Below are 15372 nucleotides of genomic sequence, written 5' to 3'. Positions count from 1 at the left end.
GCTGTATTCATTTGGATTAAGAACATTTAGTCAGGTAGGATTTATGGAGCCCTTTAGGTTCTGCCTTGATAATGCTGATTGATGTTGGCCGTATCGTGATGAGTTACCTTCTTCATCTGTGGAGCTCTCTGTAGAGTTGGTGAACCTATTCAGGTAGCTGGCCGAGGGCACAGGGCTGCTGAACTCGGACACCTGGCTGTTGGAACCTGACGAATGGTCTCCCAGCTCCTTGGTGGGGGTCTCCTACAGATGAGGAGACCAATAAGTGCAAATGTTAAAGTTCAGTCTAATGACAATATTTAGACTAGAACCTGTGAATGTTACAAAAAAAAAAAACGCAATATCACATGACATTCAAACCATTTCTAATGCATAGCCATAATCGTTGTCCAATTTGTATTTTGAGTTGTTTTGATATAATTGTTCAATACAAGTGAAACAATGTCTGTCTGTGTGCATGCAAAAGGTGACAAGTGGGTACTGTACCTGGTCGAAAAGGAAAACCGTGACATCGTCGAAGAACGACACAGCTCTACTGGCACTGTCTGCATCGCTGCCTCCTGATTGCATGGAGGGTTTGGCGCTGGGGGTGACATTCAGCGATGTGGGCTTCAGCAGGCTCTTGAGGTTCCGTGCTCTACTGTCGTCCGAGACTATAACAGGCACCGGGTGCACCGTGTCGTCCTCGCTGTCCTCGCTGGAGCTGTGCAACCGGTACGCCCGCATGTCATCATCCGAGTCGTCGCTGTTATCGTCCTCTTCGTCCGCCTCCCCTCCGTCCTCCTGCCCGTCCCCATCGGAGCCGTCCCGCCTGCCCAGGTACCTCCCCTCCATGTCGGGCTCCTTGAGCTTGGGGGTGATCTCGCTGGCGTAGGTCCTGGTTAGCTTAGCGTGGACTGGTATGTTCTCAGGAAAGGGTTTTGCTGAGGTAGCAACAGCAGGCAATGGAGGCTTTTCCAGGTCCTCTGTGGATGTTCCGTTGGACACGGAGTGACTAGAAGTCCTGAAGTCGGGGAATAACTCCAGTGTCCTGGTCTCGTCCACACTGCCGTCGATGGACACAGGTGAAGTCTTCTCCCAGTCCTCCTCTGTGGTGAGGACCAGCATAGGGAGACTGGTCCCTTCCAAGGGCTGAGGCTTGGTCTTCTCCACTCCAACATCAACCAGAGCTTCTCGAGCAATGGCAGACTGTGACCCAGCAGAAGACCCTACATGTTCCTCCTCTGTGACTTCAGGAAGAACAAATGGACCTCCAGAAACACTGCCACTGACGTCCCCAGTTGGCGAGTTGGCTTCTTCAGACTTCTTCTCAGGCTCGGAATCGTTGTCGGAGAAGTAAGCAGAGTCTCTATAGTTGCCTCCCATGAAAGGTTCCTCGCCAGGTGCGATGGGCTCTGCCTGTTGGTCCTCACCATCCTGAGCATCCATCACACTCTCCACCTCCGAGACAATGATTTCAGGGGGAACTAGCGTGGTAGCAGCTGCTGGCTCCTCCTCCTCTTCTTCTTCTTCTTCTTCGGCCAAACTCAGACCGTTTTCCTCTGAGAAGTGGTCTTTGATGATGGGCTGAGAGTTCCACTCTGGAGACTCCAGGTTCTCCGTCTCGTAGCCGCTGTCGGCTGTTTTGTACGGGGGCTGGAGCTTGTGAGGTGCTGCCGGGGTGTTTAGTTCTTCGACCGACCCCTCCAGCCTGTGGCTGATGTCCAGGGAGTCCAGAGAGTCTGGCGTCTCGGCTGAGTTCTCCACAGTGGGCAGAGTGGTGGAGATGCTGTCCTCCAGTAGGCTGTCCTGGCTGATCTGGTCCATGGAAGGACCGGAGACCAGCAGAGAGGACCTATCGTGAGACGCTTCTTCCACCTCAAAAGTTCCGTCGTCGTCATGTTCATGCTCAGAGAGGACGGTGTCCATTTCTGCCTCTGTATCATCTTCAACCAGGTCGCTCAGCAGATCATCACTGGTCAGGCCTTCGCTGGTCAGGCCATTGTCAACAGCAATCTCACTGACATAGGCTGGGGGAGAGCCATGGCTTAGCAGGTCGTCTGTCGGCTCTTTGATTCCTATGGATTCAACACAGTCATCCTCTGGGGCTCCGAGGCGGTCTTCAAGGCTGGGGTTTTTGGCATCCATGCACAGGGGGTCTGTAGTGGCACTTTCAGAGAGGTGTGTGAGAGACTGGCGGATATTTGCTGGACTAATGACAGGGACCTCGGCCCTCTCAGAGGTAGAGTCAAAAGCAGTGTCCATCCCCATATCAGAGGACTGCTGCAGCAGACCAAAGTCTTCGCTGGAAGAGCTATTTCTAACTGGCAGCTGGTTGCTACAGATGTCCTCTGTTACCAGTGTATTTGAAGGCACCAGTGTTTTAGGGTCTGCTAGCGGTTGCAGGAAATCCACAAAACTGGGACTCATAAAGTCAAAAAGTTCCTCTTCTGCTGGGGACATGTTGCTCTCTACAGGTTTTATGGGGATCTCTGCTACATTTAAGCCATCTATGGTCTCATCATCATCATCATCCCAAGAGTTCATTCTGAAGCTGTGCTCTGGAACATGGGTCAGACCAGGTTTGAGGAAGTCCGGTTGTAGACTCCCACTACTTTTCCCTGATAAACCAGAGCCCTCCTTCATCAGGCTCTTCTCTTTGAGGAACATGAAGTTGTCCGCTAGTTTCTCAGTGTTCAGAAGCCTCATCACATCCGGGGTTCCCTCCCCCTCCTCCTCCTCCTCCCGCTCCTCTAAAGAGTCCTGGAGGATGACCTCTGATTGGCGCTCCCCTAAAAAAGAATTCCCAAAGCTCTTTTCTGTTCCCTGGGCCTGCCCCTCTACAGACTCCCCTCTTTGGAGACCATTTCCGTTGAGCTCTGGAAGCTCCATGAAGCCCCTGTTCCAGGAATGGGAGTCCTGTCTGGAGTCTCCCTCGCTGAAGATGTTGGTGTGGTAGGGGCTGTCATGCTCACTGGAAGACCAGATGTGGCTGTCCTGGAGGTACGAGTCCTTGGAGTCTATGCTGCGGTGGAAGAAGTCTGCGTCGGTGCTGGACTCGTCCAAGCGGACATCTTGGAGGGTGATAAATTGCTGCCTGTCAGACACTGTGTTTACCTCTGGACCCCTGTTCTCCTTTGCCTCCACGGTGCTTTCCCCCTGCTCCTCCAACTGGATGTAGTACTCGTTCCCATTGGCTGGTTTGTGAGCGTCAAACACGGGAAGGATCCCAGGGATTGCCGAATGGGTGTTCCTGCTGTCGGTGCCCCCCGTCCTGGGGGCTACGGGGTCTGGGAAGTGGGCCTGAATGTCCTCACTGGGTACTGGGAAGAACATGCTGTGGTAGTTGAGCTTGGTGTCCATGGCCGAGCGGCCGTGGCCGCTGCTGCTGTCGTAATGGTCGTGCTTGGCCGCTTCCCACACATACTCAAAGCTCAGGCCGCGGCTGGTCTCAGTGACGGTGAGCATCTCGTCCACCTCGGCCCGCAGTGCGTCGTCTGCAAACTGCTCCAGAATGGGGTAGGAGGAGTGGCTGACGGTGGTCTGGCGCGTGACAGGGTTGGGCTTGAGGGAGTCCCAGCGCTGCTGGAAGTCGTCCTCCACATCCTTCTGGCCCTGCATACGCAGGTAGGTGAGCAGCCGGTGGACCTCCTCGGCCGTGGCCCGCTTGTCTGGAGCCAGCCAGCAGAACTGTAACACCTCATACCTGCACAGGGGAGAGAGTTGAGGTATTACCCTTTATGGCATGAGCAGAGGATTTTTAAATACAATTTCACTTCATAAGAGAACATATCGTTTCAATGTCAGGTATGCAATTCTTGATCCACCTATCTTTATGATAATGTATACAAGTATTTTAACAATTCAGGAGACATCCCATAAATAAAATGTACTCCAACTAGATCCAGTTGGTATCATGTGTAGTATGGTTGGAAAGAGAGGGACTGACCATCTGTCGGAGTAGGGCAGCTCCAGCTGTGGTTTAAACAGTTTGATCTGCTGTTCTCTGATGACGTGGTTCAGGACCTCGCGGTCAGACAGGTGTGGGTAGGGCTGGGCTGCATTCTCAAACAGCTCCCACAGAGTCACCCCCAGGGCCCTGCAAACGCAGGGATCACAGAAACACTTATTATGACTAATTAGAACTCACAACCTACTGTACCCTGCATGTATGATGGAAACATTGGTCTGTGATTAAATGCTCAATGAGATGGAGGAAAACTATTTTCATATTGCAGCATAATAATAACCATATTCACATCGCAATGAATAATGTTCTTAATAAAAGTATCAAAACAGGTCCCAAAACATAAATATTCCTTGAAACGAAAGATTACACTGAGTTCCACAGTGATGCTGGCCCATGTTGACTCCAATACTTCCCACAGTTGTGTCAAGTTTGCTTCATGTTCTTTGGGTGGTAGACCATTCTTGATACACAGGGGAAACGGTTGAGCGTGAAAAACCCAGCAGCGTTGCAGTTCTTGAAACAAACCGGTGCACCTGGCACCTACTACAGTGAGGGAAAAAAGTATTTGATCCCCTGCTGATTTTGTACGTTTGCCCACTGACAAAGACATGATCAGTCTATAATTTTAATGGTAGGTTTATTTGAACAGCGAGAGACAGAATAACAACAAAAAAAATCCAGAAAAACGTTATACATTTATTTGCATTTTAATGAGGGAAATAAGTATTTGACCCCTCTGCAAAACATGACTTAGTACTTGGTGGCAAAACCCTTGTTGGCAATCAGAGGTCAGACGTTTCTTGTAGTTGGCCACCAGGTTTGCACACATCTCAGGAGGGATTTTGTCCTACTCCTCTTTGCAGATCTTCTCCAAGTCATTAAGGTTTCGAGGCTGACGTTTGGCAACTCAAACCTTCAGCTCCCTCCACAGATTTTCTATGGGATTAAGGTCTGGAGACTGGCTAGGCCACTCCAGGAACTTAATGTGCTTCTTCTTGAGCCACTCCTTTGTTGCCTTGGCCGTGTGTTTTGGGTCATTGTCATGCTGGAATACCCATCCACGACCCATTTTCAATGCCTTGGCTGAGGGAAGGAGGTTCTCACCCAAGATTTGACAGTACATGGCCCCGTCCATCGTCCCTTTGATGCGGTGAAGTTGTCCTGTCCCCTTAGCAGAAAAACACCCCCAAAGCATAATGTTTCCATCTCCAAGTTTGACGGTGGGGATGGTGTTCTTGGGGTCATAGGCAGCATTCCTCCTCCTCCAAACATGGCGAGTTGAGTTGATGCCAAAGAGCTCGATTTTGGTCTCATCTGACCACAGCTGCCTTGAGATCATTGACAAGATCCTCCCGTGTTGTTCTGGGCTGATTCCTCACCGTTCTCATGATCATTGCAACTCCACGAGGTGAGATCTTGCATGGAGCCCCAGGCCAAGGGAGATTGACAGTAATTTTGTGTTTCTTCCATTTGCGAATAATCGCACCAACTGTTGTCACCTTCTCACCAAGCTGCTTGGCGATGGTCTTGTAGCCCATTCCAGCCTTGTGTAGGTCTATAATCTTGTCCCTGACATCCTTGGAGAGCTCTTTGGTCTTGGCCATGGTGGAGAGTTTGGAATCTGATTGATTGATTGCTTCTCTGGACAGGTGTCTTTTTTACAGGTAACAAACAGTTGTGTCAAGTTTGCTTCATGTTCTTTGGGTGGTAGACCATTCTTGATACACAGGGGAAACGGTTGAGCGTGAAAAACCCAGCAGCGTTGCAGTTCTTGAAACAAACCGGTGCACCTGGCACCTACTACAGTGAGGGAAAAAAGTATTTGATCCCCTGCTGATTTTGTACGTTTGCCCACTGACAAAGACATGATCAGTCTATAATTTTAATGGTAGGTTTATTTGAACAGCGAGAGACAGAATAACAACAAAAAAAATCCAGAAAAACGTTATACATTTATTTGCATTTTAATGAGGGAAATAAGTATTTGACCCCTCTGCAAAACATGACTTAGTACTTGGTGGCAAAACCCTTGTTGGCAATCAGAGGTCAGACGTTTCTTGTAGTTGGCCACCAGGTTTGCACACATCTCAGGAGGGATTTTGTCCTACTCCTCTTTGCAGATCTTCTCCAAGTCATTAAGGTTTCGAGGCTGACGTTTGGCAACTCAAACCTTCAGCTCCCTCCACAGATTTTCTATGGGATTAAGGTCTGGAGACTGGCTAGGCCACTCCAGGAACTTAATGTGCTTCTTCTTGAGCCACTCCTTTGTTGCCTTGGCCGTGTGTTTTGGGTCATTGTCATGCTGGAATACCCATCCACGACCCATTTTCAATGCCTTGGCTGAGGGAAGGAGGTTCTCACCCAAGATTTGACAGTACATGGCCCCGTCCATCGTCCCTTTGATGCGGTGAAGTTGTCCTGTCCCCTTAGCAGAAAAACACCCCCAAAGCATAATGTTTCCATCTCCAAGTTTGACGGTGGGGATGGTGTTCTTGGGGTCATAGGCAGCATTCCTCCTCCTCCAAACATGGCGAGTTGAGTTGATGCCAAAGAGCTCGATTTTGGTCTCATCTGACCACAGCTGCCTTGAGATCATTGACAAGATCCTCCCGTGTTGTTCTGGGCTGATTCCTCACCGTTCTCATGATCATTGCAACTCCACGAGGTGAGATCTTGCATGGAGCCCCAGGCCAAGGGAGATTGACAGTGATTTTGTGTTTCTTCCATTTGCGAATAATCGCACCAACTGTTGTCACCTTCTCACCAAGCTGCTTGGCGATGGTCTTGTAGCCCATTCCAGCCTTGTGTAGGTCTATAATCTTGTCCCTGACATCCTTGGAGAGCTCTTTGGTCTTGGCCATGGTGGAGAGTTTGGAATCTGATTGATTGATTGCTTCTCTGGACAGGTGTCTTTTTTACAGGTAACAAACTGAGATTAGGAGCACTCCCTTTAAGAGTGTGCTCCTAATCTCAGCTCGTTACCTGTATAAAAGACACCTGGGAGCCAGAAATCTTTCTGATTGAGAGGGGGTCAAATACTTATTTCCCTTATTAAAATGCAAATGAATTTATAACATTTTTGACATGCGTTCTTCTGGATTTTTTGGTTGTTATTCTGTCTCTCACTGTTCAAATAAACCTACCATTAAAATTATAGACTGATCATTTTTTTGTCAGTGGGCAAACGTACAAAATCAGCAGGGGATCAAATTATTTTTTCCCCTCACTGTACCATACCCTGTTCAAAGGCACTTAAATATTTTGTCTTGCCCATTCACCCTCAATGGCACACATAATTCACAATCCATGTCTCAAGACTTAAAATCCTTCTTTAACCTGTCTCCTCCTTCATCTACACTGATTGAAGTGGATTTAACAAGTGACATCAATAAGAGATCATAGCTTTCACCTGGATTCACCTGGTCAGTCTGTCATGGAAAGAGCAGGTGTTCTTAATGTTTAATATACTCAGTATATAGGCCTACGTGTATATGGGTCAAACCACGAATAGAGTTCCTTTTGCGTCTATTTGAAATTTTAAGTAGAAATTGTGCACCAATATTGATTTTTAATAGCATGTTATATTAAATGAAGTACCCTTTAATACAGACCACATGGAACATTCAATACATCTTTTTTTTATATGAATAGACTTGCTAAAGTGCCAAAAAACCTGCATGTCCCATCTCATGTTTTTCCAACTTCTAGGAAGATTTTAACCCACTTAACCCAAAAATGTCCCCAAGTTTTCACCATCATTTTAAAGCCCTAGTTACTTTGTTGCTTTCTGAGGATTCATATTTATTTCACGTGATTAGTGATTCATTTACATTTGTCATTCATTTTAAGGTCAACCCTGTTATGTGAACTGAACTCTCGTTTTAATATGATGAAAGTATTCCTTTCAAAATAATTTTTCAAAACAGACATTCAACATCTTATAGTCAAATCATAGTGTAAAAGCAGGTGAGCTGGTGCTACTCTTTTTAGCCATTATCTGGTGTTTTGTGGTGGAAAACTAAGCAGGTCGAACATAACGTCAACCCTGTTACCCATAGATAGGCTAGACATTTTTTAACAATTTCAATGTTTTTGTGAAGCTTGCATTCAATTCCCACTCCCTGTTGCACACAAGCTTCCATTCCCCCTGTCACATGGGGATTTATGGCCGATTCAAGATTACACGGTCCACCCTGCTACTTTATTTGTCAGTTACTATAGTATTGTTTATGTTTAACCTCTATAATAGACCAGGCATTTACAGCTTCCATTTTTAAATTTAAATTTTACATTTTAGTCATTTAGCAGACGCTCTTATCCAGAGCGACTTACCACATGGATAAATGAATGTTGTCTTATTTTCCTGTCAAATAAAAATTGCATTGTTATTCATAGATGCAATTTTTGTAAATGTGACATTTCTCTCAGCACTCCCTCTACACAATGGCAATAAATACATATTGTTCAATATGATCAATATTAACTTTGCATAATATTGTATTCTAGTGTATATTTTTACCCCGAACCATTAGTTCCCAAATATTTTAGGAGTTGATGTTGCTATTCTGTTTTTCACCTTAAATCACTGTGGTTCCAATTAAGCCCAGTAAGCTCCTATTAAGCCCGGTTTGCATTGAAACACATAGGGATAGTGTGCTGACATTCCTAATATTCAATTAACATAAATATGGTTTTTGTTCAGATTTAAGTTGATTAAAATACACAAATTACAGTTATGCATCTAGCCATGGTGCCTTTACCAAGATTAGAAACAATTAGAAACCACTGTACTCTCCAAGACATTTGGAGTGGACAGGAAGTCATTGACACAGAGAGAGAACAATAGGATCAGGGTTGAGGGATATCAGGTGGACAAAAAGGCCAACAAATGAGGGACAAGAAGATTGCTATTGGGCGACTACTCATGCACTTTTGGGTGGGGGCATTGTCATATTGTTGTCCTTCATTCATCCAGGTGATTCCGTGTTTTGGTCCACCAGCTGTCCCTTTGTATTTAAGAGGTGGGCTTATTTAGAACACCCATGGGCTTAACGGGTACATTCGGTAGCCATTAAGCCCAGTCCGGACCTTTCACATACGTTTTAAATCATAAAACGTCACATGAGAGATTCATCTTTCATTCTATCTCCACTTTTCCTACAGAGACTAGGGCAGTATATGTTAGAAATGTAGTAACTTAGACGTTGGTGGCCTTAATAGGAACACTTACACTACACTACCCAAAATGCACTCAATTGGTGGAATGACCCATATTCTGACAACTAAACATATCCTTATTTAGGGGTAAATGTGGTACCGCAACAAGAGCCTCCTTATGCAACGTTGTGATTTACAGCCGTGACACGGACTGGCACGGAGCCATGAGGTCATAGGGGAGGGGCTAGAAGGGACTAGGAGGGATAGGTTATAGTGTTGCTGTGCTGCCTGGTGGGAGTGAGTTGGAGTGCAGGGTCAGCGTCTTCTTCCCTTTAGAAGTCAGCTAGACTGAGCGGCTGCTAAGATTTACAGCCTCAGAGATCGTCTATCATCTTCAAAGGAGACCCTGGCCTACTGGCCAGCAACAGGACACAGGTTGACTCACTGTGTTAATTAGTACACTGCTCAAAAAAATAAAGGGAACACTAAAATAACACATCCTAGATCTGAATGAATGAAATAATCTTATTAAATACTTTTTTCTTTACATAGTTGAATGTGCTGACAACAAAATCACACAAAAATTATCAATGGAAATCAAATTTATCAACCCATGGAGGTCTGGATTTGGAGTCACCCTCAAAATTAAAGTGGAAAACCACACTACAGACTGATCCAACTTTGATGTAATGTCCTTAAAACAAGTCAAAATGAGGCTCTGTAGTGTGTGTGGCCTCCACGTGCCTGTATGACCTCCCTACAACGTCTGCTCCTGATGAGGTGGCGGATGGTCTCCTGAGGGATCTCCTCCCAGACCTTGACTAAAGCATCCGCCAACTCCTGGACAGTCTGTGGTGCAACGTGGCGTTGGTGGATGGAGCGAGACATGATGTCCCAGATGTGCTCAATTGGATTCAGGTCTGGGGAACGGGCGGGCCAGTCCATAGCATCAATGCCTTTCTCTTGCAGGAACTGCTGACACACTCCAGCCACATGAGGTCTAGCATTGTCTTGCATTAGGAGGAACCCAGGGCCAACCGCACCAGCATATGGTCTCACAAGGGGTCTGAGGATCTCATCTCGGTACCTAATGGCAGTCAGGCTACCTCTTGCGAGCACATGGAGGGATGTGCGGCCCCCCAAAGAAATGCCACCCCACACCATGACTGACCCACCGCCAAACCGGTCACGTTGGAGGATGTTGCAGGCAGCAGAACGTTCTCCACTGTGTCTCCAGACTCTGTCACATCTGTCACGTGCTCAGTGTGAACCTGCTTTCATCTGTGAAGAGCACAGGGCGCCAGTGGCGAATTTGCCAATCTTGGTGTTCTCTGGCAAATGCCAAACGTCCTGCACGGTGTTGGGCTGTAAGCACAACCCCCACCTGTGGATGTCGGGCCCGCATACCACCCTCATGGAGTCTGTTTCTGACCGTTTGAGCAGACACATGCACATTTGTGGCCTGCTGGAGGTCATTTTGAAGGGCTCTGGCAGTGCTCCTCCTGCTCCTCCTTGCACAAAGGCGGAGGTAGCAGTCCTGCTGCTGGGTTGTTGCCCTCCTACGGCCTCCTCCACGTCTCCTGATGTACTGGCCTGTCTCCTGGTAGCGCCTCCATGCTCTGGACACTACGCTGACAGACACAGCAAACCTTCTTGCCACAGCTCGCATTGATGTGCCATCCTGGATGAGCTGCACTACCTGAGCCACTTGTGTGGGTTGTAGACTCTGTCTCATGCTACCACTAGACTGAAAGCACCGCCAGCATTCAAAAGTGACCAAAACATCAGCCAGGAAGCATAGGAACTGAGAAGTGGTCTGTGGTCACCACCTGCAAAACCAGTCCTTTATTGGGGATGTCTTGCTAATTGCCTATAATTTCCACCTGTTGTCTATTCCATTTGCACAACAGCATGTAAAATTGATTGTCAATCAGTGTTGCTTCCTAAGTGGACAGTTTGATTTCACAGAAGTGTGATTGACTTGGAGTTACATTGTGTTGTTTAAGTGTTCCCTTTATTTTTTTGAGCAGTGTATATTTTATTCAACACAGTGAGAGAAAAAAGTGCAACTACTGTAACATACTGTAGCACAACACCCTGTATAGATGCACAGCACAGGAGGCTGCTGAGTGGAGGACGGCTCATAATAATGGCTGGAATGGAGTGAATGGAATGGTATCAAACACATGGACATGGAAACCATGTGTTTGATACCATTCCATTTTATTCTGTTCCAGCCATTACTATGAGCCCGTCCTCCCCAATTAAGGTGCCATCTGCCGCCTGCGAATTGCACAGTGACTAGGTGGAGGTACCTACCACACATTGCCAGACTTGGTCTGGTCCAGGGTGATCACGCCCCCATGGCGCTCGCCCACCAGCTCCGGGGCCATCCAGCGCAGGGGCGCCGACTCGTCGTCCTCCGTGATGATGTAATCCTCCTGTGACATCATGAGAGGGACAGAGTCAAGCATGGAGCATCCATGTAATTACATGCAGAACAAATACATGTGTAATTTAATAGGATGTCCATCTCAGAATGCCACTTCCACAAACAACCAGTAGGCTCTCATTCACCTTCTTTTATCCATTCAATTCACTGATGTGTTTTGCCAAGGCTTCTAAGAAGCTTTTGGATATGTTTGGTAACCTTTCCTTCAGTTCTAACCCACATTACTGTACTTAGAGTTGTTGTCCGACTTCCTAGTAAGTACTTAATCAAGCTCATAAATACACCCAAAACACCTCTGGCCACACTTGTTGACCGTGCTAAATAGAGAGCTCAACATTATTTGAGGAATGCAGCGGGCGGAGCTTGCCTTAGTGACTCCACAGTCAGGCCAGGACCAAATGCAGTAGGGAATTACACTTTGGTATAAAGGCTTCCCAGAGTTCTGCCAGACGGGGGTCACAGACTAAGAGCTGTATATAAACCCCCTACTGGAAAGCACTTACCCTCTCTTTACGGACTCTGCTGCTTTGTAAAGGCTTAAAAAAACACTTTTCACACTATTGTGTTGACTATACGGACTAAGCCTATACTATAATGTACTGGCTTTGATATTTTCTTTCACATCATCCTTTGAAACTTTGGTGGATGCATAACCTCTGTTCAGCTGGGCTCAGCTCAGTAGTGTGGAAAGGGTTATAGGTTAATGAACCTAAACTATTGTAACAGCACACATACAGATGCCACTTCCTTTTGTCACCTGAAAGTAAAACTAAACCAAATCCCCCTTATTCCATTTGAAGGAGAACCAGTTGGAAAGTGTCCTGGTACCTTGTATCTGTAGGGGCCGATGCCATAGTCTCCCACTTTGACGGTCAGGTCTGTGGTCAGAAAGCAGTTCCTCAGGGCTAAGTCACTGTGAGAAAAGAGGAGGAGAAGGAAACCCATTAAAGAAGAGATTCAAAAACAACATGAGACTGCAGTTGTTTCACACCATGAGGATTTACACAGAGTTCATTGTGTGTTCAATATGGTCTGGTGTGGTCATAAAACGGTTGAGTTTAATATGTGTTCAATACGGTCTGGTGTGGTCATAGAACGGTGAATGGATCACAGGGCTGCAAATAATAGGCGGTTGGTCCAGTTGTCCTGGTGCCAACCCACATGTCCAGTTGAGTCTACCAGCCATACATCCAACAAAAAGCTCTCATTTGTTGGGTCTGAACTAGGGTTGGGCGATACTTGAGGAGACCTCTTCTACGATATGCTACTCCAAATATCACGATATCCGATATAATCGTTTTGCGCCGTTAATGACTACATCACTCCAGACTATGCAATTTGTGCTTATTTACAATATTATAGTCGCATTCTCATTAAATCATCTTTGTGTGGCAAAGAAATAAGACTTAATTCATTTAGACTTCCTTTCCAACATATTGACACAGCCAAACTGATAAAATTGCACAGTTTTGATTTGTAAAGTTCAAATAGAGTATGCGCATCACAATATATCATCAATGTCAAATATCACAATATTCGATGTAAATAATGTAATCATATATAGGCCCAACCCTAGTTTGAACACAAGTTAGCGGTGTGGGACAAGACAAACACTGCAGTACACACAACTGTAGTCTCTGAATATAAAACAACACTCTGAACCGTCTCTTGGTCATCACACATATGAGAAGATGGAACTCAGTGCTGCTGCAGGAGACGTTTAGATTGGCATGTGGTCATGCAATGGAAATAACTAATTGAAACGGTGGAATTAACGCTCAGTGTATTAGGTACACCCATCTAATGCCGGGACGGACCCCCTGTAGCCATGAAGGGATGCACCTGGTCAGCAACTATGTTCAGATACGCTGTGGCGTTCAAACGTTGCTCAATTGGTATTAAGGGACCTAACGTGTGCCAGGAAAACATTCCCCACACCATCGCCACCAGCCTGTACCGTTGACACCAGGCAGGATGGGGCCATGGACTCATGCTGCTTACGCCAAATCCTGACTCTGCCATCAGCATGATGCAAACGGAACCAGGATTCGTCAGACCAGGCAATGTTTTTCCACTCCTCATTGTCCAGTGTTGGTGATCGCGTGCCCACTGGAGCCGCTTCTTCTTTTGTTTAGCTGATAGCAGTGGAACCCGGTGTGGTCATCTGCTGCAATAGCCGAGTTGTGCGTTCCAAGATGCCGTTCTCCACACCACTGTTTTACTGAGCTGTTATTTGCCTGTTTGTGGCCCACCTGTTAGCTTGCACGACTCTAGCCATTCTCCTTCGACCCCTCTCATCAACGAGCTGTTTTTGCCCACAGGACTGCCGCTGACAGGATAGTTTTTTTTTGTCGCACCTTTCTTGGTAAACCCTAGACACTGCCGTGCGTGAAAATCCCAGGAGGCCGGCCGTTTCTGAATTCTTGAAAACTGCGCTCCTGGCACCGATGATCATACCATGCTCAAAGTCACTTAGTCCCTAGTTTCGCCCATTCTAACGTTCAATCGAACAGTAACTGAATGCCTTGATGCCGGTCTGACTGCTTTATATAGCCAGCCACGCCCACTGTTTTCGTGAACGGGGTGGTGTACCTAATAAACTGACCACTGAGTGTATTTGCATGCCTTAAATATACTGTACAGGCCTACGACAGGATGACATAATTAATATCCCAGTGACCTTTTTTTTTATAATTACATTTTCCTCACCCTAATAGGATCAAATATCTGTTTAAATTCTGTTTTCCAACCTCAGGGTGATAGAGAACTAATTATTTGTTCATCTAAGTGTCTCTACACTTGTGACTGCCTCGCTTCCCACCTCGTTTGTTTGACGTGTTGCCCAGCCATGCCATGTCTCAGGTGATTAAAGACCCCTTCAACCTGCCTCTAAATCCAACCAACCCCCAACCACCACAGATCCAGGTCAGGACAGACAAAGACTGGACTCTTGAGTGGCTTTAGACCTAAACACATTTGGACTTATAGCTTGTATCACTAGGTGAAACCTCCTCCAGTCGCTTCTGTTCCGCCCCTAGTAACAAAATCACTGATGCTGGAGCTTTTCCCGACTCACTCATACAGCACCAGGATATTGTTCCCAGGGAAGAACACTCACAGGCGGGCACAGAGTGGCAGTGAGGCGGGGTGGCCAGGGGAGGGCGATAAAGGTGGACTGGGCCCTCCGAGTGGACAGATGGTAGCTCATTCAGACTGGCACCCTCATGGAGGGAGAGGCTCTGGTTTCCCTTTGGCCCTGGCAACATTTCACCACCAACCCGTTCCAAGAGCGCGTCTCTTTACCCCGTCTATCTGTGGACATTGCTGACACTAGTGGTCTGTGCTCGCACACCCCAGGAGCTCCTGTCAGGCCCACTGAAACCTCGGCAAGATAAATGGAGAGATATTTTAAACCTCTTCTGTCCTGGCTGTTCCCTGCTGTTGGCGAACACAGTGCATTACGGTACTGCTGGCGGGTCAGGGAGAGAGAATCAGATTCAACGTCCTATCCCTACAAGGCAAATGGCGTGGGCGGTCGACACCGCCATGGCTTGAAGGCTGTTTGGTGCAGACACGTCAGCAGATTCTTAACCTCTTCTACAGAAAATCAGAATAGCTCAGCAACCTAGCGAGTTTAAAAACAAAGACCTTACAACAACAAAAATAGTGAGATCAACTGATTCTAAACATTATTTTCAGGTCAAGTGGAACTATCAGATTCAGTAAAATGACCAAATTAAAATATGTTCTGGAAGCCAAAAAAAATAGAAAATACTTTTCAATGCTACGGTTGTCACACTGGTTGAAAACTGGA

General features: G+C 46.7%; 1 protein-coding gene across 1 annotated transcript in view; it reads right to left on the bottom strand.

Annotated features, from left to right (window-relative positions):
• The window catches only part of LOC311103946 (serine/threonine-protein kinase LMTK2-like), a 59257-nt gene that overhangs the window by 937 nt on the left and 42948 nt on the right, over nt 1-15372 (bottom strand). Inside the window, exons 8-12 of the mRNA XM_084145582.1 lie at nt 12387-12471; nt 11426-11547; nt 3929-4078; nt 487-3685; nt 108-243 (exon numbers count right to left, since the gene is read on the bottom strand). Coding sequence (XP_084001708.1) covers nt 108-243; nt 487-3685; nt 3929-4078; nt 11426-11547; nt 12387-12471 — 3692 coding nt within the window. The remainder of the gene's footprint in view (nt 1-107; nt 244-486; nt 3686-3928; nt 4079-11425; nt 11548-12386; nt 12472-15372) is intronic.

This window comes from Coregonus lavaretus, assembly GCF_964263955.1.
Source record: "Coregonus lavaretus genome assembly, chromosome: 28".
NCBI lineage: Eukaryota > Metazoa > Chordata > Actinopteri > Salmoniformes > Salmonidae > Coregonus > Coregonus lavaretus.
This window is presented reverse-complemented; position numbering and strand designations above follow the sequence as displayed.